We start from the raw sequence: 25,997 nt of genomic DNA, 5'->3' as shown, positions 1-25,997 counted from the left end.
TCTTCCAATGGAAGAAATTGCTTATTGATTTAAGTGAATTTATTAACTGCTTCAGTCAAAGCAACCCTCAACAATGTCCACAAGAAACAGATGCAGCCCATGTAGTCATAACCATCAACTCCAACAGGATCTTGCTCCCTTTTTGCCTGCCACCAGTATTGACATCTCATCCCCAGAAAGGTTTTGCCTGAATGTCATCCCTTGGTTTGATATCCTTGCTGTGATTATGGTGTGGGGACATAAATTTGCAGTGGGAACTGTCAACCATTGATCGATAACCCTAACCCATTTGGCAGGCACAAAAGGAAGAAGGGCCCTACAATAATACATAATGAAAGACAAACAATATATACTTATGGTTACAAAATTACAATTAAGATAACATTCCTGATACTGGGAGTTGAGCACTCAAATCCCAAAGGCCTTCTGGAACAAGCAGGTTTTGATGCGTCTCCAAAAGGCCAGGAGAGGTGGCTCTACCCTTGTCTTGAGAGCCAGCTGTTCTAGAAGAAGGGAGCCCCCCCTGAGCCCCCCCAAACTTTGGGGTCCCTTCCCATTTCAGGAGGTGGGGTTCTTCAGCATCCACCCCCTGGGCCCTTGGCTTGAAATTGACATATGACCTCATCCCTGATCAAAGCAGATTTATTAGCATGATGCAGAAGAGAATACAGTAGGCATCTTTAACCACGCTGCAGGAGACCCTATTTATTTTAGGAAGTTTCCATTCTTAGCAACTATTAAGGGGGCAGAAATCCTGTTCTGTTTTTCATCCATCTCCTTGAGTTGGCAGATGTTTACATTACTGTAGGAGAAAGAGGGGCTGGATGAATGCAAAACAATAAATTCTGTTATGGATTGGTATCTGCTGCGGGCCTGTCTCTGATATGATAGAATAGCCTCTGGCCACATAGGCCAATGCAGCATTGATGCATTGGCTTCTGAGTTTCTCTTCGTTAATGTTACGTTATGAGCAGCATTTCTATATGGCCCCTATCAGATGACCCTGGCTGGTATACAGCCATCAACAGTGTCATAAAAAAGAATACCACCCAATCTCTCTCCCATCTACCCCATAGAAAAACCCACCAGCTCCACCCGCTAGGTGTCAAAACGTCAAAGGCCCATTACGAAAAGAAAAATTTCTGTAGAGTAGGGGGGAATTGGCCCTTGGAAGGGATCTGTTGCTAGCCGATTTTGTGGCAGGCCGAAATTCACTCTGTGAAGTTCCCTGTTATTGGAGATGCAGGAAAGGAACAGCTTGGCCAACTGAATGCCATCTTGCTTTGAGGGGTTCCAGGCCTAGCAGTTATATAGCCTTTAATCAAGAAGAGAGACCCTGTTTCCTCCAGTCTGTATAATGATCAGCTGGTAATACCTGCTCTCTGTGTTTTTTTCTTTTTTTGTTTACTGAGCAGAAGGCATTTCTGTATTTCTTTTCTACCACCTTTGCTTGTAGACCTAGCAAACTGCCAACTGGTTGCACATGTACATCACTGGCATTTGTTTCTTTCCAAGTATGCATCAGGGTGCTTTAAAAATCCATGGAGAACTATCCCTTGGACCTGCAACCCACTTTTCAAGCTAGAGTAAGCATGCTACAGGAACCAAGTGATCTTCTCCAGTTGTGGGGAAATGGGTCACCCACTGCTGCAGGACAGTTGGGCCAAAGGTATAGACTATCTGGAAGTATCCAGACAGCTCATTTCAGTGTGCTAGGGAAAAGGGAATTATATGCTGTCTCCTCCATTTCAAATGCCATGGGCTGCCAGCCAAGGACATTTCTCTTGTTTGTGCATTTATTCTCCTGTTGTGATCAGGAAGGATCACTGAGTAATGGCAGAAGTCAGCCTTTGAAGAGACAAGGTCCCAAACTGTCAGCCTTCCCAGGTAGACCAGACAGGGAACATGACCAGATGACCTAATTCTACTTTATTGTAAGGCTACATTAACAGAATCTTGCAAGTCTGAAAGGACAATTCTTCTGCTGTCTCCTTTACAGCCCAAGAAACTAGGGATGGCCCCTTCTGAGCCTCTTGCCCTACCCACTATCCAGCTGCAGGCTATGCTGCCTCTTATCTGACTGCTCCCTAGGCAGCTTTTCTTCACCCTGTCTCCCAAGATCTTTCCCACATGCCATTACACAAACCTTGGTATCTTGGCCTTAGCTGGAGCTGGGAAATGTCTGTGCCTCTGAGCGGCTGCTTACACTTAGTGTAGATGAGCAAGAACTTGATCTGGTATAACACGGCTTCCTGTTTTCCTTGGCAAGGGACCATTATCCAGCAGGTTCTTCCCCCATCAACAGTGGCTGTGGATAGGAATCATTGTGCCATGATGCATGCAAAGAAGGGGCACAGCTTCAGCCACCTGGTCACACTTACCATCTTGATTTTTCTGCCCTGCTCTTGCAGATGACTTTTCATCTAGAAGGCACTGGAGGTGGACTGGTGTGGGCAAGATATCCAATCAATGTGACAACAGGACACACCAAATAGTGCCCCCATCTTATTTCCCTCCCCCCCATTGCTTTTATGACAGGTTTGGGGGATAATTGAAGCATCTGTGTGCTGTCAGTTTTCAAGGCTGCAGTATTTGCCTCTTTTTGCATAGTTAGCAGGGCTACACTTTTGGCTGGCGGTGTGTTCTACACACAGTGGCTCTTGCGCAATGCTCTTTATCACGAGTATTTCTGGAACAGCCACATGACTCCCAATGGAAACTCGGCTCCAGAGAATTGGCTCCCTGTAAACATTTCAGTAAGTTTGTTCCCACTCCTGGCCACCCAACTGACCAGAGATTTTTGAAGAAACCACGATAGAGGTAGTTTGCCACAAGCTAGTTTTGCAAATACTCCAGTTAGTTTTTAATGACTTCAGTTTAGATGCAGGAGCACAGCCCAAAGACCAAATCAGTTGGCGAAATGCACCATCTATCATATCCCCAGAGGCAGATCACTATGTCAGAGTGGAAACTTACTTTTAATGCAGTTGGATGAAAGTCTCCACTCCGGCTTATTTAATATTTCATAACAGCATCTAAAAGTCTCTAACAACCTTTTGCCCAGTTTCACTTTCTGAAATGTAATCATTCAAATAGCCTTCTCTCCCCGTTCCACATCCTCTGCTTTTGTGTATTTTATTGTTAGCAACAGTGGAGGTTTAGAAAGAGACCAGCTAAAACTTTTGGATGGTCATCTACAAAAACATCCACGGTGATAAATTAGTTAAGGAGCCATTAAAGTCTTGGCTGCTTTTGCTAGGAAAAACTATCTTTGCTTCTTGTGACTGTCCATCAGGCTGTGGTTTATGGTGCAGTGTGTTGTAGGAAAAAGGTTTTGAAGTAATTAAAAATAAATAATAATTGGTCTGGTATGAAAAGAAAAAAATGAAAAGAAATCTAAAAGGTCCTCAGAGAGTGGCTGGAGTTGGGTTTTTGTCTTCACCCCCAAGGCAGGACCGGAACCTATAGACTGAAATTCCCTGGAAGTAGATTCAGATTGGATTTTAGGAGGAAAATTTCCTGAAGATCAAAGCTGTCAGCCATGGAATAAGTTGTCTTTTGAAATGGTGGATTCCCTTTCCCTGGAGGTCTTCAAATATATGGTTGTATGACCAGAGGGTTAGACTAAATTATGACCGAGGGATACCATTCTTCTGCATCATTGGCCTAATAAAGGTATTGTTACATTCAAGGAGCAACCTTTATCTCCTCTGGTGGATCTCCATGTGCCTGCATAAAATCCAGTAGGTCTTCCTCCTTGCTATAAGGAAACGGGGCTACACCAGTGGTAAAATGACCTGTCCCGCCACTTTGCACCCAAACTTTGACCTGAATCCTAGGAGGCAAGTATCTTCCTGTCTAGGATAGGCTTGATGTCACCCCCCCCCCCCCCAGCCCGAATAGATAGTTTCCCCCTCAGTCTTACCTGGATTAAGTTTCAGGGTTTTTTTTTCCTCCATCCATTTCAAAAATGGCACCCTACTCTTCATTCAGGGCATGTCCAGCCTCTCTGAGATTCAAAGACGGAAAATAGAACTATCTTTCTACTGTGTACTGGGAATAACATGCTCCCAACTTCTGCATGATTTTAACCATATTGATCAGAAATGCAAGTTTCTGCATATGATGTGCGGAGGACGAGTGTCATGCTGGGGTCACACCTAAAAAGCTGGATTGGGGCAGAGCAAACAAGCAGTCAAACAAAGCAACTTAAATATGTTTAACATACTTACTGCTAAGTGGCAGGCTCTAACCAACTTTAGCTCAAAAAGTTAAGCAGACCGTTGGATCCCTTTAGTCCTTGGATGGGAGACCACCCGAGAAATCCCGGGACCATAAGCTGAGCTGGAAAGTTGAAAAAAAAAATCTCATAGCAATCACAACCCACTACAATACAGTTGCCAAGTAAACTACACAGACATTTTCATGAAGTCGTCAGTGGTCCAGCCTGATTCCAGGGAGTTTAACTTTCATAGATTTGCTCCCCAAGTTTTTAATCGTGTCCTTCTTTTGTCATATGAACAAGTACAATTCAAGGGCAAGTTTTAGTAAGGCTCTGGAGGCGCACCCAAGGCTCTGGGAGAACATTTCAATACTACTATTACTACTACTATTTCTACTACCACTACTAATAATTTAATAAACTTGTATGCCTCCCAACTTCCAACAGCTCTTGTATTAGAGGCAGAAAAATTGAGGGGGCTCTTCCTGTTTGGGCCAAAATTGGGGGAAAGTCAAATAAGTACATGCTATCTTTAGTGCATTAATTATCTTCCCTCTTTTCTTTCTTTCTCTCTCCCTAGGTGCCTTATACTCCAGAAAATTCACCATTGATGGAGAACAGATTTCCTTACAAGTCCAGGATACCCCATTTGTTTCTCTGGAGGTATAACAGCAATTCCAAATAAAATCTGATCTCTTATCAAAGCCAAGTTCGTGGCCACAACGGTGCAATCAAAGTTCTCTGTGATGCACATAAAAAATGGGCAGAGCTGTGATTGCAGCATTGTGGCCACCATCTTGGTTTTTTTGACCACACCCTATGGACAGCCCTGAAATCCAGGCAGCGCCTGCCAGTTGGGGAAACATTGCTAATATAATCTGCCTTTAGGCAGAAAAAGATCTTAGTTGGATCCCCAAGTCAAGTGGCGAAAGTCCAACTTGTGTGGAACCTCTGATTTTTCTTTCACTTGGGTGCCATGCAGGGCTTAGGATTCACTTTCTGAAAAACCATGGGGATGGTTGGTTAGACAGATGCAGACAGATGCAGCAGAAGGCAACGTGAAAGAGAATGAATCAGAGGTGGATTGTTGCCTGTGTTCAAGAATAAGAAAAGGTTAATCTCTCTAAATCTATACAGCAAGGAAAGAGCTGAATTCAAATGTATCTTCCTGTTTTTGTCAGCTGAACTAGCTTGTCTTGGCTGATTCTAACAACCTACAGACCTGTAGGCCAGACCTTAATAGTGGCATGGGAGGCCACTAGCAAATCCCAGGATTATTATATAGGCTGGGAAGTAAAAAAAGAAAAATAAATTCTAGAAGAAAGCCATGCTAAATCACTTCCAAGTTGCTGTTAATAGAATTAGGAGCCAAGCTTCACTTGAGTAAGTCTCTTCGCCACAGCCTCTTTGCTGTGACCACGTTGATGGTGAGAAAGGATTTCCCCTGTAAGCAGAGGGATAGGATTAGTCCAAGGGCATTTCTTCAGTGAGTGGAGGTGGATCCAAGTAAACCAGATGGAGGTCATTGTCATCTCTGTGCACAGGTTTGTCAGTATCTCAGAACTTTGGTTCCTGGGATGATGATGATGATCATCATCGCTGAAACCTGAAAACCTATGTGGTTATTGATGAGAGTGAAATGTATCTTAGAAACCAAAATGGTTGGGTTCATACAACTTGGGGAGGGGGAGGAAGGAAGGATTCTCGTTAGGGCTTAATGCTATATGTGAACTTGGCTTGTATGCATGCAGTGCAAGATTTATTTCTTTATTTACATTCCAAATTTCTAGGCCACTCCATTCCAACAACTTATTATAACTGGCTTAGTCCCAAGGTTAATTTTCAGTAGCAGGGATATTGACATACTGTAATTGCTGTTTTCTGAAAAAGACTAGGTAGACCCTGGTGGGAAGTGCTTGTGAGCCTCTACCAAGTGCATCTTTCTTGGCGCTGAAGATTTAGAGCTGTGATTTATGGATTAAGCAAATGGGCATCCATAAATCTCATTTTTGCAAAAGAGACGCTGGTAGGTAAGCCAAGGCTCACCTGTCATGCTGCTTTCGACTCTGTTCAAAACAATAATTTCCAGGGAACTGTTTTGTAAGCAGGTAGTCACATGTCTCAGGCAAACCCAGTTTCAGGATTAGTTTGCTGGGAAGAGAGATGTGGGAGGGAAATGAATACTTGCTTAGCAGTATCTCTATCCCACCACTTTACACACCTGTAGTCTGGGAAATGGTCGAAGCAGTCCAAAGGGGGTGTAATATGGACCCAGGCTGAGTTTTTACTGGCACTGATGTGATCTGAGCAGAGGTGTCTGGGTCACACCTAAAAGCCAGGCAGATCTTCAATCATCCCATCATGGCCACCATCTTGACTTTTTTTTACCACACCCTGCAGACACCCCTGGATCCAAGGCATCAAAATGGGTGTAATTTTGCCTCAGGTCTTAACTCTTTGAAAAAGAAAGGCCAAAGAAAGAACCGGCGAGGGTTCCAGCAGGTGAATCATGGTCCTAAATGTCATCAACAGTTGCTCCAGGCTGATGTTTCTCAACCTTGGCCATTTGAAGATGGGTGGACTTCAACTCCCAGAATTCCCCAGCCAGCCACGCTCTCTCCAAGTGGCCAAGGTTGAGAAACACTGCTCCGTCGTTTGCGTGATTAAAATGATTAAAGAGAGATTTCCTTGCTAAACACCCAAAGAACTTTCCATTCCTTTATCTAACTTTACACCACATTCCATTTGGATGATGGCGCTCAATCTATTATTGGCTGAAATCAGATATAGTGAAGGAAGTTTTCTGATCCCTGCAGGGCCCTGTGAACAACATTGTTTAGCTTCCTTCTGCATTTTTTGAAACATTGATCTTTCCAAACTTTTCCTTCTCCCTCCCCCACTGAGATCCGTCTGCCACCCAGCTTTTAGATCTTGTAGTCATGGAGGAAAATCTGATGGTCCTCTGACGGGAGACTATCAACCACAGACACTGTCTGGACTGGGGCTGATGCCAGGCTGGAGACAGTCCTTGGCCTGGTGATGTTGGGAATCATTGTCAAGCTCCTCACATCCCTGTTTGAGCTTCCACACACCATGGATGCTTCCTGCCCCCGTTGATTCAACCTCTTCACTGTAGACTTCTTGACTCAGCAGTGGAATTTTTGTAGGACTGCAGCTGGCCTGGCTTCATTCTGAGGTCTTTGTGTTGAGCTCGGGCACTGCTTTTGGAGCATGGTGGCCACCATCGTGGAATACCCATAATCAGTGCCATGGCAAAGCTGATGGGTAAATAGGCCTTGCAGAAAGGGTGAGTGGAAATCAATACGCTGCATCTGTTGTAACAACATGACTCCTGTTCCTGATGTCTGAAGACTGCGACGTGGATAACAAACCCTATACTAGTGCTGGTTCTTTGGAGAACTAGTTCTTGGAGCTGGGCTTGCCCTGGGCAGTCGAGACTTCATGCCATGATCACAGAACTTTAGATGTACAGGTGGTCCTCGCTTAATGACCACAATCAGGACTGGAATTTCGGTCGCTAAGCAAAGTGGTAATTAAGCGAATCCGACCCAATTTTATGGCCCTTTTTGCAGTGGTTGTTAAGTGAATCACTGCAGGAGTTAAGTGAACCACATGGTCGTTAAGCAACTCATGCAGTTCCCCATTGATTTTGCTTGCCAGAAGCCAACTGGGAAGGTTGAAAATGGCGATCACGTGACCATGGGGTGCTGTGACAGTCATAAATGGAATCGGTTGCCAAGCGCCCAAATCGTGATCATGTGACCGCGGGGACGCTGCAGTGGTCATAAGTGTGAGACGGGTCGTAAGTCGGTTTTTTCAGCACGGTCGCAAGTCCGAACTGTCACTAAATGAATGGTTGTTAAGCGAGGACTACCTATAGCTTATGTTTCATTTTAGGGCAGGGATGGGCTACCTATAGTACATGGAGCTGAGACATTGGGGCAGCCTCTCAAGAGTTCCACTTATTTGCCACTGGAATGCAGCAGCCAGCTGTGCCCCTGAATTCTAGTATTGAGACACTTGGAAAGCGTCTCTAGTAAATTTGTTAGGATTAAGGTTAGAATTAGGCAAAGAGTCCCTCTGGTTGTGCATATGCATGCAATGTTTATTTCGGCCAAAAGACCCAAATGCCCTCAAGCTGAACTTGGCACTGTTGACTCCATGGACATATCCACACAGTTTAATTAATTTATTTAGGATACTTAGATGGCCACCTATGTTATACATGCTAATCCTTGGTGGCCCACGACAACAGAGTTCATACAATTAGAATAAATATAACCCACCCAAACCCTACAGCAACGTCACATATCCCATCACGGTACCACAGCATCCCACCACCTCTACATTCATATTTGCTGGGCTTATGCCTGATTTTCTTGTTTTCTTGGTAACAGTACAGAAAGTGCTTAGCCACTGCCTTCTTCTGAGATTGACTGATTTATTTTAACTCCCTAGTCTACAGTTCTAGGATCTCACCGTGTTCAAAGGATTCACCTGATCCAGTGTTTCTCAACCTTGGCCACTTGAAGATGTGTGGACTTCAACTCCCAGAATTCCGCAGCCAGCATGGGTGGCTGGGGGATTCTGGGAGTTGAAGTCCACACATCTTCAAGTGGCCAAGGTTGAGAAATACTGGCCTGATCTGATCCTGCTTAGCTTTTTCAAGATCAACAAAAGCCACTAGGGGTTGCCATCTGCTGTATGTCATGCGCTGCCTACCTCTGAATAATGCTCAGACACTGGTTCGGTGGAACAGGCTCTGGTTTATTCACAGCGCAGGTACAGCATCGGAAAAAAGCTGAGAGTGACAGGAGCGCGCCGGTGCGGGGTTTAAATACCCCGCGCCGGTCAGCGCCCCCTCACTCGCGGTCACGTCACCCCCCTTTGTCCAACACGTTGACCTGCCGGTGGGTGAGGGGTTGCGAGGCCCCGCTGGCGTTCCGGGATCGCCCATCATCGGTTTCTCTATTCCTCCAGTGATTGCTGTCAGCTGGGCGATCTCCGTTGTATTAGCGCTAATGGCTTGGGTGTGCTCCGCGATCCGTTTAGCTATTGTTTCTTGACCTTCAGTCGTTGTGAGTTGATGGCTACTTATCTTGAGCCCCTTCCCCTGTTTCCTTGCTATTGTCATGTGTGCCATTGCGCTGATGACTTCAGCTCAACGGCACTCATGACATACTGCCCCCTGTCCGAATAGTGCTCCCCCCCGGTTTTCTGGGGTTTTTTTTGGTTTTTTTGGTTTTTTTTTTCCGTGGAGCTGTCAAACGGAACTTTTTTTTGTTGTTGTTGTTGTTTTTTAAATTTCCCGCCGGAGTAGTTCTCGCCCCTCCCTTTGCTCCTCCCTCTACCACGTGCCTTCCCAGGGTGTGTCCTTAGTACGCATGCCCAGGTCCCGCCCTGGCGTGCGCATGCTCCGGCCACACCCTGTTTGTTTGGCTCAGTTCGGCGAGGAGAGAGGCGTGGCTGGTCGGGTGCTTATCAGCTCCAGGTAGGGCCCTTCTTTTTTATTCAAAGTGCGTCGCCTTTGTTATTTGTGCTCCTGGGCGTTGCCCCCAGGTTGCCCTGTTGACTTGCTTGCCACTCCCCCGTGGGCCCGGGGCGGGGGGAGGGTGCTGGCGAACGCTTGTCACTGCCTCGTGGGCCCGGGGCGGGGGGAGTGAGTCCCGGGGGGGGGAGGTCCACCCAAGTCGCGGGCTTGGGGGGGCCCTTTCCCTTGGGGCACGGGAGGCGGGGGGGCGCGGGGGAGGGGTTTTGCAGGGGACGGCTTGCTAACCTTGGTTTTGGCTTGTCGGGGTATGCCCGGTGAAAAGCCCGGGTCAGGTCAGGCGCGTTCACGTTGTGCACCGCCACCCATTCCGGGTGGGGGAAGTGTTTCTACCTGACCAAATAGTGTAGAGTTCCTCGTTGCTTGCGGGAGTCGAGTATGTCCCTTACGTCAAAGTGATGTTGCCCGTCGATCATCACCAGTGAGGGCTGTGGCGTGCTTGGGTGCCATCGAGAGGTGGTTGCCGGTTTCAGGAGGCTGGTGTGGAACACCGGGTGGAGTCTCCGTAGGTTGTGTGGCAGGTCCAAGCGTATTGCCACCGGGTTCACTATTTGCGTGACTCGGAACGGCCCGATGTACTTAGGCCCCAGTTTTTTCGAGGGTTGGGGTGACTTTAGGAATTTGGTGGATAGGTAGACCATATCCCCCGCCTGGAACGTCGGTTGTTGGCGCCGGTGCTTGTCGGCCTGCTCTTTGTAGGCTGCCTGTGCATCCTTCAGCGCCGCCGTGATTATTGGCCATGATTCCGCGATCTTCCGTCCCCAGTCGCTAGCGTCCACCTGGGGTTCCGGGGGTTGAGGTAGCTCCGGTATGGGGACGAAGTCGCGCCCCGAGACTACCTCGAACGGAGTTTTCCCCGTGCTCGTGTGGACAGCGTTGTTGTATGCGACTTCGGCGAACGGGAGCAGTTCAGCCCAGTCGTCTTGGTGATAGTTGGTATATGAGCGTATGAATTGCTCTAGAGTGGCATTGAGGACCTCTGTGGCTCCGTCCGTCTGGGGGTGCCAGGCAGTGGATAGGGCCTGTTGGGTCCCCGTCAGCTTTAGGAAGGCCCGCCAGAATTTAGAGGTGAACTGTGTGCCCCTGTCGGTCACCACACGTGCGGGACATCCGTGTAGCCTGTACACGTGGATGAGGAAGAGTTTGGCTAGTTGTTGTGCGGACGGGACCGACGTGCAGGGGATGAAGTGGGCCTGTTTTGAGAAGTAATCCTTCACCACCCAAATGGCCGTTTTCTTCTGGCTGGGTGGGAGGTCCACTATAAAATCCATAGAGATTTCCTCCCATGGGCGGGAGGGTTCTGCCACCCGTTGTAATAGCCCCGTGGGTTTGCCTGGTGCCCGTTTGGCCCTAGCGCACGTTGGGCAGGACGCTACGTACGCTTTCCGGTCTTGCCTGAGTGCGGGCCACCAGAATTGACGCCGTGTTAGGTGTAGGGTCTTGAGGAACCCAAAGTGTCCCGCTTGCTTGGCGTCGTGTGACCTATGCAGGATCGCTTGGCGTTGCGAGTCCAGGACATAGATTCTGCCTTCCCCCCATGCCAGGTCCTGTGCCATCGTTACCTTGTCGGGGTTTGCCATGAACCAGGGGTCGGTTTTGAGGGCGGCGGCGATGTCCGTGCGTATTCCCCCTGGTAGTTGCGGTTGGCTTCGTCTGGTTGCAGGTTGTCCCGCCGTCGGTTGCGCCGTAGAGTCGAGCTGTCTCCGAGCGCCGCTGCGGGTGGTCACGGCCATCCCCAGTTGCGAGGCGGATAGGACCGTCCCAATGGTGTCTGGGGCGGGCTCTTCGTCTTGGGGCAGTCGGGAGAGGGCGTCGGCCAGGAAGTTCTTTTTGCCCGGCATGAACTTCAGCTGGAAATTAAAGCGGCTGAAGAATTGGGCCCATCGGACCTGTTTTGGGCTGAGGCGTCTGGGCGTTCGGAGGGCCTCGAGGTTCCGGTGGTCGGTCCAGACCTCGAATGGTTGGGTGGCTCCCTCGAGTAGGTGTCGCCATGTTTCTAGCGCCGATTTTACCGCGAAGGCTTCTTTCTCCCAAACGTGCCATCGCCTTTCTGTCTCGGAAAACTTCCTCGACAGGTAGGCGCATGGTTTCAGGAGTCCCGTGGGGTCCTTTTGGAGTAGGATGGCCCCCAGGGAGAAGTCTGAGGCGTCGGCTTGGACCACGAACGGCCGTTCTGGGTCCGGGTGCGCGAGGATTGGCTCCGTGGTGAACAGCGCTTTCAGCTTGTTGAATGCGGTCTGGCACGCGGGAGTCCAATTCAATACTGTGCCCGGGTTCTTGGCGCGTCGGGTGTCCCCCACCCCTTTGGTTTTGAGGAGGTCCATTAGGGGGAGGGCTATCTCTGCGAACCCCCGGGCGAATGACCTGTAAAAATTCGCGAAGCTGAGGAAGCTCTGGAGTTGGCGTCTGTTGCGGGGGCGCTCCCAGTTTAGCACCGCCTCGACTTTTGCGGGGTCCATTTCTATGCCGTCCCCGGAGATTCGGTACCCCAGGTAGTCTAGGCGCGCTTTATGAAATTCGCACTTTGTAGGTTTGGCATAGAGCTGCGCCCTTCTGAGCTTGTCGAGGACTTGCCTGACTAGGGTCACATGTTCCTCGTGCGTTTTAGTGTAGATAAGGACGTCGTCTATGTAGACAAGGACCCCTTTGAACAGGTGTTCATGCAGTACCTCATTGATGAGCTGCATAAACACCCCAGGGGCCCCCGCGAGTCCGAACGGCAGCACTTTGTACAGGAAGGCGCCTAGGGGGCAGTTGAACGCAGTCTTCCATTCGTCCCCCTCCCTGATTCGGATGCGATAGTACGCCTCGCGAAGGTCCAATTTGGAAAAGACTTTGCCCGTGGACAGGTGGGCGAGCATGTCCTTCACCAGGGGTAAGGGGTATTTGTTGGACAGGGAAGCCGCGTTTAGGCCCCGGTAGTCGGTGCAGAGCCATAGGGTGCCGTCTTTCTTCTCCCGGAATAAGACGGGGGCTCCGACCGGTGAGCATGCTGGCTCTATGAATCCCCTGTCTAGGTTTTTATCGATGAACTCCCGGAGGGTTGCCATCTCCTTCGGGGTCATCGAGTAGATCTTCGGTCTAGGTAAGGGGACGTCGGGCAGCAGGTCGATCCGGCAATCCGTCTTGCGGTGGGGGGGTAGTTGGTCAGCTTCCGCCTCTCCGAAGACCTCGGAGAAGTCGGCGTATTGTTCCGGTAGGTCTGCTATGGTAGCGGCGTTGTCCTGTGTAGTCGCCTCCGCTCGTCCCACATTGGGGTTGGTTCTGCCCGCTGGAACTGGTGCCCGATACTCGCCGTCGCCAAATCTGAAGGTGCGGGTTTCCCAGTTGATGCGCGGGTTGTTTGTCGCGAGCCATGGCATTCCCAGGACTGCAATGGGCCGTCCGATGTGAGTGACGACGAACGATGTGCGTTCGGTGTGAGTGCCCATTTGCAGGGTGACCGGCTCGGTTTGCATCGTAGCTGGTTTCCCTCCCGCTGTAGAGCCGTCCAGCTGGTGGAATGCCAACGGCGTGGGGAGGGGGAAGCAGCGGAGGTCGAGTTTGGCGACTAAGTCGGGGTGGATGAGGTTTTTTGAGCACCCCGAGTCCACTAGTGCCGCGGCCGTGGTGGCTCCGTTGCCGGCAGAGAGTTTAATTGCCGCCATTATTACGGAGCTTTCGCCGTTCCGTCGAGGTGGTCCGCGCTGCTGTCCCACCGCCTGCCTCGCAACGCGTTTCAGGGCAGGCGGGGAGCTTTTCCCGCCGGCTGGTCTGGGTCTACGTTGTCCTCTTCCCCCCAGTAGGCGTCCCAGCCTTCCTCTGGTGTCGCTGTGGCTACGGTCATTCGGCGGTGAGGGGGCGGCACCGGGTTAGGTGGTTTGGGGCTAATTTTCGGGGTGGGTTTAGGCGCACTGGTCGGCAGTCGGTTGGCGAAGCAATCCACCGTCTTGTGCCCTAGTTTGCCACACCTCCCGCAGGGCTCCCGATTGAATTTCTTCTTTGGGTATGTGGGGCCGGCCGTCCCCACGTGTGGTGCGGGTACCTTTTTGCAGGTATAGTTCGTGTCTTCCGTGGTTGTCATGAGGAAGGTGCGGTGCGCGTGTTCGGCTTTCCCCGCGAGGTGGATCCACCCGTGTAGCGTTTCTGGGTCGTCGCGGTAGAGGGCCCATTGGAGTACGTCGCGGTTGAGCCCCCTTTTGAACATTTCCAGCAGGGTGGTCTCGGACCAGTCGCTGACCTTCCCCGCGAGGGCTTTGAACTCAAGGGCGTAGTCTGGGACAGTGCGTGTGCCCTGTTTAAGTCTTTGGAGTGCGCTTTTCGCCCTCACTTTGGCTAGTGGGTCTTCGAAGTAGTTTTTCATCTCATTGATGAAGGCGGGGAAGTTGGCGAGGGCGGGGGAGCTGGACTCGTACAGTTGGACTTACCAGTCCGCCGCCCTGTCTTGTAATTTGATCGCCACGGCGGCGATTTTGTCCGCTTCGGAGTCGTAGGAGTGTCCGTGCCTCCCCATGAACTCCCTGGCGTTCGTTATAAAGAACGACAGTTTCGTGGGGTTCCCATCAAAGAAGATGGGGAAGTCCTTTGGGGCCTGGGCGTTTTGCGCGGCCCTTCCTCTCGCTTCCCGGCCTGTGGTGTCGTCCGTCTGGGCCGTCTGCTGACCTTCATTTGGCCCGTGGGGGTTCGGTGCTTCGCTCGGGGTGTGGGCCTGTGCGGGGACGTCGTTGGGCGGCGCGGGGGGCATGAGCGACTGAAGCATGGTCCGGAGTTCCTCCAGTTGGGTCCGCATGGCCGCGAGTTCAGCTCGTGCTTCCTCGTCCATGGTCCGCGCCTCCGCTGGGGCCGGTTCTGTCGGTGTGTCGGCGGGGGTGGGTTGCCGGCGGGGTTCAATCTCCCTCTGCCGTTGGTCCGCTTCCTCCGCCGTCTGCTGGGTGTCTCCATCATCCTCCTCCGTGCTGACCGCCGTTGGGCTGTCGCTCCACGCCCGTTGCTGGGGTGCGATGTGGGGCGCGGGGTCCTCCGCTGGTTTCGGAAGGTATGTTGCTCCCTCCCGCGGTCGGGTTGCCTCCGTCGCCATCTCCCCTTGGGGTTGGAGCTGAGGCTCGGGTTGGGTCGGGTGGGCGTCCATGGCTCCGGGAGTCCGCGGTGCCTCTGGCCTCGGTCGGTCCTCCTCTGTTTCTCGCCGTGCGGCTCGCCCTCCTTGTCCGCGTCGCTCCGGCTTCATTTTTCTGGTCTTCTCGCCGTCTATTCCTCCCGCGGCTCGTTGTCGTCCGGTGGGGCTCGGCGAGGCTGAGTTTATGACTCTCAGCTTTATGTCATGCGCTGCCTACCTCTGAATAATGCTCAGACACTGGTTCGGTGGAACAGGCTCTGGTTTATTCACAGCGCAGGTACAGCATCGGAAAAAAGCTGAGAGTGACAGGAGCGCGCCGGTGCGGGGTTTAAATACCCCGCGCCGGTCAGCGCCCCCTCACTCGCGGTCACGTCACCCCCCTTTGTCCAACACGTTGACCTGCCGGTGGGTGAGGAGTTGCGAGGCCCCGCTGGCGTTCCGGGATCACCCATCATCGGTTTCTCTATTCCTCCGGTGATTGCTGTCAGCTGGGCGATCTCCGTTGTATTAGCGCTAATGGCTTGGGTGTGCTCCGCGATCCGTTTAGCTATTGTTTCTTGACCTTCAGTCGTTGTGAGTTGATGGCTACTTATCTTGAGCCCCTTCCCCTGTTTCCTTGCTATTGTCATGTGTGCCATTGCGCTGATGACTTCAGCTCAACGGCACTCATGACACTGTAGGGTTAGAAACATAAAGTTGAGAAATAAATTTTTAAAAATACCATGGTGAACATGTGGCTAAAGCTTAATGCTGAACTTCATGGGAGTATAATAAACTTTGAGAGCAAAGGTGCTCACATTTATTGGAAGGAACATGCCTCAGGCTGGGTTCATGCCCTATGCTATCCTGCACTGTGATCTGTTTGATCTGGGCTAAGCTTGTTCTGTGAGTCCAGCCACTGTGGTTGTCAACCATAGTTTGTGGCTTCTTGTGTTAGGCTAACTCAGCAATTGGTGGTTTCTTTAACAAATTCCAGCCTATCCCAATCTGTGAGTCCCACTTTGATCTTTTGTCAACTGGAACTTAGCTCTTTTCTCCTGGGTTTTGATGACAGGACGAGAATGACACCATCTGTTGCCAGGAGCAGATAAACCGGTCTATTTATTGGGCAGACGGCTTCGTGTTTGTCTACTCCATCACGGACTATGACAGCTACCGGGTCATCCGCCCGTTGCACCAGCACATCCGGAAGATTCACCCCAATGCCAACATCCCGTTGCTGCTGATGGCCAACAAGGGGGACCTGCTGCGAGCCAGGCAGGTGTCCACGAAGGAAGGCCACCAGCTAGCCAACGAGCTGAACTGCCCTTACTCGGAGGTCTCTGCCCGAGAGAACTGTGAAGGGGTTCACGAGGCCTTTAAACAGCTGTGCCAGGAGCTGAGTAGGATCATTGGGAATTGCAACGGGGAGAAACGAAGAGGCCTCCACCTTGTCCGGCCCAAATCACCCAACATGCAAGAACTGAAAAGGAGGCTCAAACAAGCCTTGTCTTCAAAAGGCAAAGCCACCACCATGCTCTGATGAGTACCAGAGCAACCGTTTTGGCTGGCCTGTGGCAGGCAAAGAATCGATAGGTATGCCTATTTATGGTGGGCTTGCCAACTGTCTTTGGGGTGAAAGAATCCCTTTCCAGAAATGAGACCACAAGGGCTAGTGAATGTTGGAAGTTCAGCCCTTTCATTAGACCATCACCAAGAAAAGTCTTAGGAGTGTCTTTATTCTCAGTATTAATTTCAGCTTCTTCACTTCCAGGAGACAGACAGGTTGATATCTGCACCTATTCAATCAATCTTTGCTTCAGTCATAATCTTGGTTCTCCCCCATATTTCAGGCAAGCCGCCTGCTTTCTTCCCTAATGTTTAGGTGCCAAATGTATGCTTATCCATTTGTGTGGTTGCCCTTGGCCTTTAAAGAAAAAATAAACGCACATATAAATGTCTTAAACACTGTTACAAAACTGGCAGGACAAGAGGAGAACATCTTGTTGATCTCTCCATTGACAACCAGTTCCTGTTACAGGTGGGCCTTCTCCCTTCCAGTTCTACCATACCAACAACCAGCACAATTTTTTAAGAGTAGAAGAGAAAAATCCCTTATTTCACAACGGATTATTTCAAAGGAATAATCCATAGTTTATCTGTGGCCATCCAAATGCTTGAAATGAATGATTTCTTTATCATTGCAATTGACCTCATAAATGTTATAAATGATCTGGAACTTTGTAATTCATACCTGGAATGGGTGAAATCCAATGCGGAGTTAATCTGGTATGAGCCCATTGAAACTGTTGGAACTAATGTATGCTTTTCTGTACTGGATTGTGGGCATGAAGGGTGCCCTTAGTCCTAATTTCAGGATCACTTGCCAATAACCACTGCTGTGTGGTAGCTTGGATATCTGAGATAGCTACAATTGAGCCATTATTGTAAGCAGGTTTCCCCAACCTGGTATCCTTGGACTGAAGCAATATATTCTTTATGTAAGAATAATTAAATAAGATAATTTGTCTGAAACAGTGAATGAACCAAGAGCGATGGGAAATGGATTCATGTTACCAGGGGACTAACTGGCTTGTTTTAAAAAGGAGACTGGGAAACTGAGGCAGAGTAAGTTCATCAGGAGCAGTGATGGAGTCCTGTAGAAGCAGGAGGAACAAAGTGGCGTGGCTCAAGAGAGCTTAACAGAGACCCAGCCATCCATGCTGAACTTCAGTTATTGGAGACTGAATAGCAGGAGACGTCATTTGGAAGGGTGCCTGGTTTGTCAACTTCAGAGCGATAACTGCTGCTGCCACTGCTGGAGACAGAACTGAACCAGACCAACTGCCAGACCGAGCCAGTCAAGCAACAGATCTGTTCTTATTCTGAATCAGCATGGTTACAAAACCAACAGGATTAGAAGTGTCAACAGATCTGAGGTGGTATTTCCATGGGTGGAGTCGTTCCTACAATCACGCAGAAGCAGGCTGTCCCCGCTTTCTTTCCAGTTGTACAAATAGGGCCCTATAATTCAGAAATGCCAAAGTAGCAGGAGCAGAGACGTGGGACCATAAAATATCTAGACCTGCAGTGCAGAGTCTGTTTTCCTGGAAATAAGTATGGCGTCGAGGTTATCAGTGTTTTGCCTAATCCAGCTTTCTTGTTTCACATGACATTCTAATCATAAACCCGTTGCTTAGACAATGCAGGACTTTAAAAAGGGGTTGGTTGGTTCAGTGTTCTGCGCAAATAGAGACATGGAACCAGACTCTCACGTGCAGTTGTCAAATCCGACTGTCAGAGCAACCCTATGCACACTTACGTTATCCACATTTTTGTACCGTAGAGTAACCAACTGCCAAGCCCAGCCCAGAGCTATAGGAAAATGCTTACAAAGCTGGAACCAGTTCCTGACATATTGCATGTATGTGATTGGAGATGCCAGTCAAGTCCTGAAAGTCACGCAAGAAGTCTTGGTTAACCAAACGAAATTTCACATTGCTGAGTAGACGACACTTGGCTATCTGGTCTCTAACGGGACAGAGTTAGTAATGATCATCTTCATCAGCTCAAGCATCGGATGGGTGGCGTAGTTCTGGACAATCGCTCTTTTGTGCCCTTCTCAGAGTGTAGACCCTGAGAAGGTGAAGTCTGAGAATGTCAATTATCCGGAAGTGCAGAATATGAATTTCTCTCTTGACCATGCCAAAACAGAAGGCCTTGTTTCTGTTATATTAACTTTTCCAACCTGGTGTCCTCCAGATCTATTAGGACTTCAAGTTACAGAACTCTCAGCTGCTGTTGCTGGGAATTGTCCTAAATTCTATAAAGATGTCCCAGCCCATCTGCGGTCCACCAGCTTGAAGATGTAGGTGTATGTGGCAAAGCAGGTGTCTGTGGATACTTTGGTGTGCAAAATCCACACCAAAGTATCTACAGATACTTCCTTTGCCACCTACATACCAGGCCCCCCAGCTTTCTTGACTGTTCTTTTTTTCATATTCTTTTAATTAAAAAATATCAACAGAGGAAACTGGCATATTGCAAGCAAAGCACCAGCCTTTAGTGACATCTTCAGTAATGAGAATGCATTTGAGTCCCACTTCGACTCCATCAACATTGGTAAAAAATAAAAATGGTGTGTGGGGGGATCTTGCCCAGTGCTTTTTGGGAAGCGTTTCCACTGGAAGGGTGAGCTTGGAGTGGTAGGAAGCAACTTGGAAGTGGGGAAGGGAAGGGGGGAGAGCAAACTCACTTTTGGATTGATGGATATTTGGTGACCAGTCATGCCCACCATGGATGCCTTTCTGTGAGAAGACCCAAAACAGTCTTTCAAACTTCCCATATGTCTACTTGCTTCCTCTTCCCTAAAAAGTGGCTGAGCTTTGTGAACACAGTCTTCTTTCTGTCCACAGTCAGGTGTGGAGAATAAGGGCACAATCATATGGGTTTGCAGGTTAGGTCCTTGTCAGGCTTCTCTAAGTCCCATCTCAAGGGTTTCTGCAAGCCATCTAGAAGTCTACTGGAAAGAATGCTTTTAAACTTATTTCAGTGCCTTTTTTGCTGTGGAGTAAGCTAAAATGAACACGATCAACCCTGCATTGGAAAACCTTGCGTAAGTATGTCACAGTCCATCCCAAACGGTTTCAGTGAGCTTGGCCACACCACAGGTTTGTATTTTAAGAACGATACGCACAGTTTTGCTAGGAGCAATGCAAACCCAAGGCCTGTTGCTGCCCAGACCTGCAGCAGGGGTTAAGAATTTGAAGGAAATTGTTACAGTTTACGCAAGAGGACGAGTGACTCATCGGCAATTAAGCTTTGCTTATATCAACCTCCTGATTTTCAGGGTCACCCAGCTAAGCAGAAAGGTGGTTGCCTGGCTTTTTTATTGTTTTGCTAAGGATCCTAATGAAACCATAAAAGCCTTGGAAACTTTACATAGCAAGAAATGACTTCACTAGGCAAACTGTTGCCTGTAGTGTATCTACTTTGCTGGATGCCTAGAGGTCCAAAGGAAGCTCCTTTGCTAAGATTGGGTACATGGATTTAAAATAAACCTCTCCCACATGTTTACTTTTTTTAAAAGTCCAAAATCTTTGTAAAGCTGCTCCTTCAGCCGCTCAGCCAACGTTTGGGTCATGGAGATAATAGAAACAGTGGTATTATGTTCCACAGGCAGAATGAGAAACAACCTGGTTGAAGGGCCCATGCTATAAGATGTAATTATTTTTTAAAGATTTAGTTTTAAGGGGAAGCTATGGTTTGGCCAGTTTCAGGGAAGCAACACAACGATCAAAGACTGGATTGCACAGAATCACTAAACTGCATCAGAGCAAAAACAGGCCCGTTCTTTCAAATGCAGAGAGCAGCTGTGGAGAAGTTCCTCCATACAGGCCAGAGAAAGGAAGCTTCCCTCTTCCCTTTCTTCCAGATGTACCTCAACACCGTCCATCTTCCACACTGTGGAGTTTCTCCTGCCTGGAACATCCGGCTGTGACCTCTTTCTTCTGGTTACTCATCAATCAACTCTTGGTAGACTATGGCCTAATTCAGCGAACATGCCAATCCATGGTTTGCTTAACCACAGTGTCTTAAATAAATCACAGATAGCTGGGTTTGTAGAACACACCAGACAATGAATGCTGGTTTCCACACAGCTAAGCCAACACTGTGCAAACCATATTATGCCTTGCTGGGTTGAGTGAACCGGACTCCAGTCGTAAGAATAGTTGCCTTGGAAAAAAGTTGGGACATCTAGCTAAGTGCTGCTGTACTAGCCTTTCCCAACCTGGTGTCCCCCAGATGTGTTTGGGTGGCAACTTCCATCATCCGCAGACACCCTGAAGCCCCTGGAGAGTGCCAGACTATGACCAACAGCAGAAGATCTCCGAAGTGTCAGAGAGAGACATTATTTCCAGACCTAACTCAAAATGCGGGGGCTCCATTGGGGGAGACTTTGCACACAAAATCTGCACTCTGTCTCTGAGCTACAATTCCTTATCAGGAACAGGAAGAGTGGGTCATAATGGAATTACGCTTCATGAAATAAGTATTTTGTGTAGACCTTCCAGTCCCAACTGCCAGTCAAACTTTTTGGAGTGGTCCCAAGTAGTCATATTATAGCTCTGTTCTGCACAATATACTAAGAGAGAATTTCACATGGTTTACCCATTAACTCAAATTTCTAACTTCACGCTACATCCACACACCCCCTTGTGGACTGGGTTCATCCAAAGTGTCAGGCTAAAATGGGATTGGCTAGTTTCTGGCTCAATACGTTGTGTGAATGTAGCCCAAGAGAGAAAGCTCTGTGTGTGGATGGCATATGAGGGGACAGCAATGGTTCCAGAACTAGCCTATAAGGTTCTAAACAAATTACTATCCATATCACCGCCAAAGTACCTTCTTCTATATCTAGCGTAGGATAGTGGTCAGCAGTCACATTCTCTATGATTCCTGGATGACCATTAGGGGGCAGCAAGATGTTTTCTGTGTCTTTTTTCTGCCCCCTAGTGGTCATCCAGTTTTTTCTTCTTCACCCAATCTGGTAGTCCTACTTCAGCTGTTTCTTGTAGCACATTCACTATTTTCTCCTAGTAGCTATACAAGTTTGGGAATTATTTTTAAAAGTGAATATATTTTTCCCCATTTAAGGACATCAGCCTCTTTACCTGTAATTGAATGGGCACAGCAGTGCAGCTGCGGAGAAGGAAAATGGTAATCAGATACTAAGAGAACAAAACAAAGTGATGAAAATAGGGGAACAATTAGATACCCTTCCAGTCATGGCACGTGTTAAACCTTTCAACTGTTGAGCAGTTGAGCTCTCAAGTTCCTTTTGTTTGATGACTGAAGTAGAGACCAATCCATGAGACAGAGATGGGCCTTTGGAGGTGGGCCAGGAGATGCTGTATCCAGAAAACAATTGAAAGGGCCATTCTTTCTTGTGTACATTCAAGCACAGAGGATGAATCTCTGGTAAGACTACTGGTCAAAGGAAGTGGAATATGGGAAAAAGGCAACTCCCACAGTTCTCCCACCCAGTCAGGTCCAACAATAAGGGGATGTGCAGTGAGTTTATGGTCTCCTGTGTTGTACCTGCTCCGTGTGTTGTGAAATGTGGGATTTGAATTCAACGAATGAATTCGGTGGCACAGAGCATGTGATCTTTTTTTTCAGCCTCTGGAAGTAAAATTTCTACAAAACAGCTGGGTAAAGTGGGTAATTCGTACCATCAAACCCTTGTCTTCGCATTGCCATCATACGTCTTTCTGAAGTATACATTTGCTGTTTGGATATAGCATGTCTGGAGAACCCAGCAATTCGGTTGTGAAAACCCAGGCAATGAAATGTAAGAAGTAGCCCCTAAAAAGGATTAGGTTTTGAAACATGGTATTATCCATGAAGGACTGGTGCTTTTGTGGTTATATTCATAGAAAACCGAAGTTTGAAGGAACATAGGGCCTTCAAGGAGGGAATGGACTTGCTCAGATTCTGATGCTGCTAGCAAAAGTGTGCTCATTTGGGGTCAGCCAACTTCTCCCATTTTTTTTTCAGCCATATCTCTCTGTAAAAAGCACCACAGATATGGTTAGGAGGTTATGAAAATTTGATGGGAATGTCATTTATAGGCCTCCGTGGCAGAGTAGGCTGCATTAACAAAACCCGTCTTAAAAATGTCTTTTCTTCTTGGTAGTCTGCCAAGTGCAGGATCGAACTCACATGGGGTGAACCAGACAGGAAACACAACCAGATGAGCTAATTCTACTTTATTATAAGGCTACATTAACAGGATGTTGCAAGTCGGAAAGGACAAATCTCCCGCTGCCTCTTTTTACAACCTGATCAATTAGGGCAGGTCCTTCCTAAGTTTCTTTCTCTGCCCGTTGTGCAGCTGCGGGCTCCTCCCCCTTTTATCTGACCATTCCCTAGGCAGCATCTCTTTCTCCCATCTCCCAAGGTCATTCCCACATACCATCACTACATAGACATCTAGAAAAGTCTGGGCTAGCTTGAAGGAACATCTGTGAGTACAGCTACCAGATATCTGAGCAGGCAAAGGAGGACATGGACAATTGGAAAAGAACAAATGGAGGGGAAAGACACACTGTTTAATTTCCTTGGCATCCGTGACAAAAATTACAGTGAAAAACTGCCCCCCCAAAAAAGGCCTAAATGTATATGAAATTATTTTTTCCAGCATCAGAAAGACTGGTGTTTCAATTGCAATATTTTTCCAACAAAACTTTATTTTCAAGAACATATGCTAGTGCTAATATAGAATCAATGACAACACGCTTTTCAAATTTCACCATAGAAACATTTTGATGAGCCACAGCACCTACGGATTCCAGTGATCATAGATTTGGAGGGGCTGGGTTGAAGCTGATGGCTGGAATCCAGAAATCAATTAAATAATGCAAATCTAGGCCGTTGAGTCTGGCAACGGATGAGGGAAAGAAAGAAAGAAGCAGATAAGTGCAAGGTCATGATATGCAAATGTTTGAATGACTACTGTTGTGAGAACCATCCAAAAGAAGCCCACAAGAACCCAACACTCAAAAAGCTGGACAAGATTTGAGTTTAAGGCTATGCCTGATGGACAAAGGACGTGAGGACAAAAAGGAGGGCGTGTCCTCCTTTTGCTTGACATCTGGTAACAACCCTACCTGTGAGGAGACAAATCTGACTTCTAGTCAACATTTATAAGAGGTGAGGTTTATTGGGACAGATGTGGAAATGTGGGTGGAAAGCCAAGGAAAGGAGAGCGACACTGGGGAATAAGGAGGGCAGTAAAGCTCCTCCATCCTAAAACAAAATCCAAAGAAGAGAGTTTGAGCACATTGAAATTTGCCTTGGTTTTGAATTTAGTCTGAACAAGTTTCTGAAGTTTGTTCAGAAGAGTGAAAAATCCAAAACTGTCTCAGAGGAACGTATGTCTGGATCTATGGGGTCTTCCAGACCCAGTACTCCTGTGCTTCTGGTGTACCATCTACAGAGAAGTATCTGTAAGGAGTGCCTAAGACCAAATAAAAGACTCAGACTCCAAATCAAGTTCAAGCTCTGGCTTTTATTCAGAATAGAATGCACACCGGTAGAAAGCTGAGAGTGCGGGAAGCGTGCCCAAAGTTGAGTTAAATAGCCTCGCGCCAACAGTGCTCCACCCCCACACTCCCCAGGTGTGCCCCACGAGTTCCACGGGGTGACAGGCCATCAAGACTTGATAGGTGAGAGGTCGCCCAGCCCCATTCACCCTGGGCGTCGCCCCGTTTATCTTCCTGCGAGGTAATGGTCCGTTACTGGGCGATTAGACCTCGATGTTCCTCGAAAGCCCGGACGCACCCTTCCGAACCTCGCCCTGATCATTTCCTTGACAATGGTGTCAATGGCCAATTACCGGGCGGTGAGACCTGGTTGTTCAATAGATCTCCCAAACCCATTACCTTCTTTGTCCTGTTTATCGCCCGCACCTCTCCAGTCATTGACACGCATCTGTGCTTTGTCACGCGAGCCGTTACGACGTCGCAAACATCGCAACGGCGATCATGACAGTATCAAACACTGCTTGAAGCATGGGCAATCGCTGCCTTGTGTTTGAAGGAGCCACCAGCCAGTGCTTTTGTTCAAGAGACTGGGTGGTCTGCTCTGCCTCCAGTCTCCTAGGATCCCATCTTAGCACTGTGCTGGCAGAATTAAGAAAAAGGGCTTAAGCACCAGTATTAGAAGTTGGGAGGCAATGGAGGCTTGCAAAAAACACAGATAATTATTCTCTTTTATTTAGTGAAGAGGAAGAAGAATTTAGACTTGGACCTTTGGGGGCAGGATGAAGCACTCTGGGACTGTGTGGAAGTGGCCTTTTTAGCTCTGTGTGACTCTGCGATCTGGAGCTTGGCCATCCTAGAAGTGAGCTTGGGTTCTAGGACCCTGAGAAGATGCATCTTGCTTGCCAACATCACCAGCTTAGAGGCCAATGCCAGTCGAGAGATTGACTCTTACTTGGCTAAGAGCACCATCCCATTTTTCACTGGCCCTCCTAACTTAACAGCCGTCACCACATCATGTGGATTTTGGTCTAGATGTTCCTTCAGATGTTCTGGTCTTGTTTACAGAGGAGCTGCCAGACCAAGTCTTCCTCTTCAAAAAGCACTTTCAAGCATTTTCCATTTTAGACAAAATGCTTTTAAGACCCGCTTTTTGGAGTCTCACTTCATCCTCCTGCAAAGAAGAAGTAAAAGAGGTCCTCCTGGCTCTTTCTTAATCTGCTGGCTGAAAAGTCTACTGCCCTGGGGCTGTTGTGGTACAGGATGGCCCCAAGTCTGCTTCTTCGAAGGGCGGCTTGTGAGGCAAGTTGTCACAAGTCCTTTTGCCAAGTAGGTTTTCTCTGACTGGGTGAATCGAGGGGACAGATTGAGCTCTTTTATGGATGGCCAGAAACTGCTTCAGAGAAGGGAGTATTGAAAGCCCTGCAGCTGTCAAAGGCTTAGAGGCACAGTCAAATTGCCTTTGTCTTGAACAAAACCCAAAGGCCTCTTGTTCTGCCCAGCAAGCCTCCAGTCATTGCGCTGAGCTGCACATTCCCTAGGACAGTTAAGTGCAGTTATCTGCTTTCCCCCTCCCTCCCTCCCTCCCTTCTTCTCTTTTCTTTCTTTCTTTCTTTCTTTCTTTCTTTCTTTCTTTCTTTCTTTCTTTCTTTCTTTCTCTTTCTGAATATAGAATATGCTTGCTTCTTGAAGGCAATTATTAAGAACTGTGACTTAATAATATGGCTAGAATCATAGTAAGGCTGCCCAATTTTCAGCTGGACTCTCCAACCCTGGAATTAACAGCAGCAAGGAGGAGTTAGAGTCGTCAACTGCTCATACAGAATTTAGCCCACCCTGTTCCAATGCCCTGAATAGGAATCAGCCAGTGAAATCCTAGAGAGAAGATTCATCTAACTTAACTTTGCTCTCCAGGGCACGGGAGCAGAGTGTAGAATAAAGTATTGGAGGCTGTAGTATAAGGTCTTTATTTTCATCCTTCAAAAAGCCCCTCCTGCTAATACAGGTAGTCCTCATTTAGCGACCATAATTGGGACCGTCGACTTGGTCATTAAGCAAAGCAGTCACTAAGTGAAACCACAATTGTGCTTA

General features: G+C 48.3%; 1 protein-coding gene across 1 annotated transcript in view; it reads left to right on the top strand.

Moving 5' to 3' along the window:
- Positions 1-19,636, top strand: part of LOC134504308 (ras-like protein family member 11A-like) — a 28,629-nt gene extending 8,993 nt beyond the window's left edge. Inside the window, exons 3-4 of the mRNA XM_063313455.1 lie at positions 4,803-4,885; positions 15,938-19,636. Coding sequence (XP_063169525.1) covers positions 4,803-4,885; positions 15,938-16,405 — 551 coding nt within the window. The 3' untranslated portion in view covers positions 16,406-19,636. The remainder of the gene's footprint in view (positions 1-4,802; positions 4,886-15,937) is intronic.
- Positions 19,637-25,997: the final 6,361 nt, after the last annotated feature.

Source organism: Candoia aspera, chromosome 12 (genome assembly GCF_035149785.1).
Source record: "Candoia aspera isolate rCanAsp1 chromosome 12, rCanAsp1.hap2, whole genome shotgun sequence".
NCBI lineage: Eukaryota > Metazoa > Chordata > Lepidosauria > Squamata > Boidae > Candoia > Candoia aspera.
Note: the sequence above shows the minus strand (reverse complement) of the source record. Positions and strands in the feature narration are given on the sequence as shown.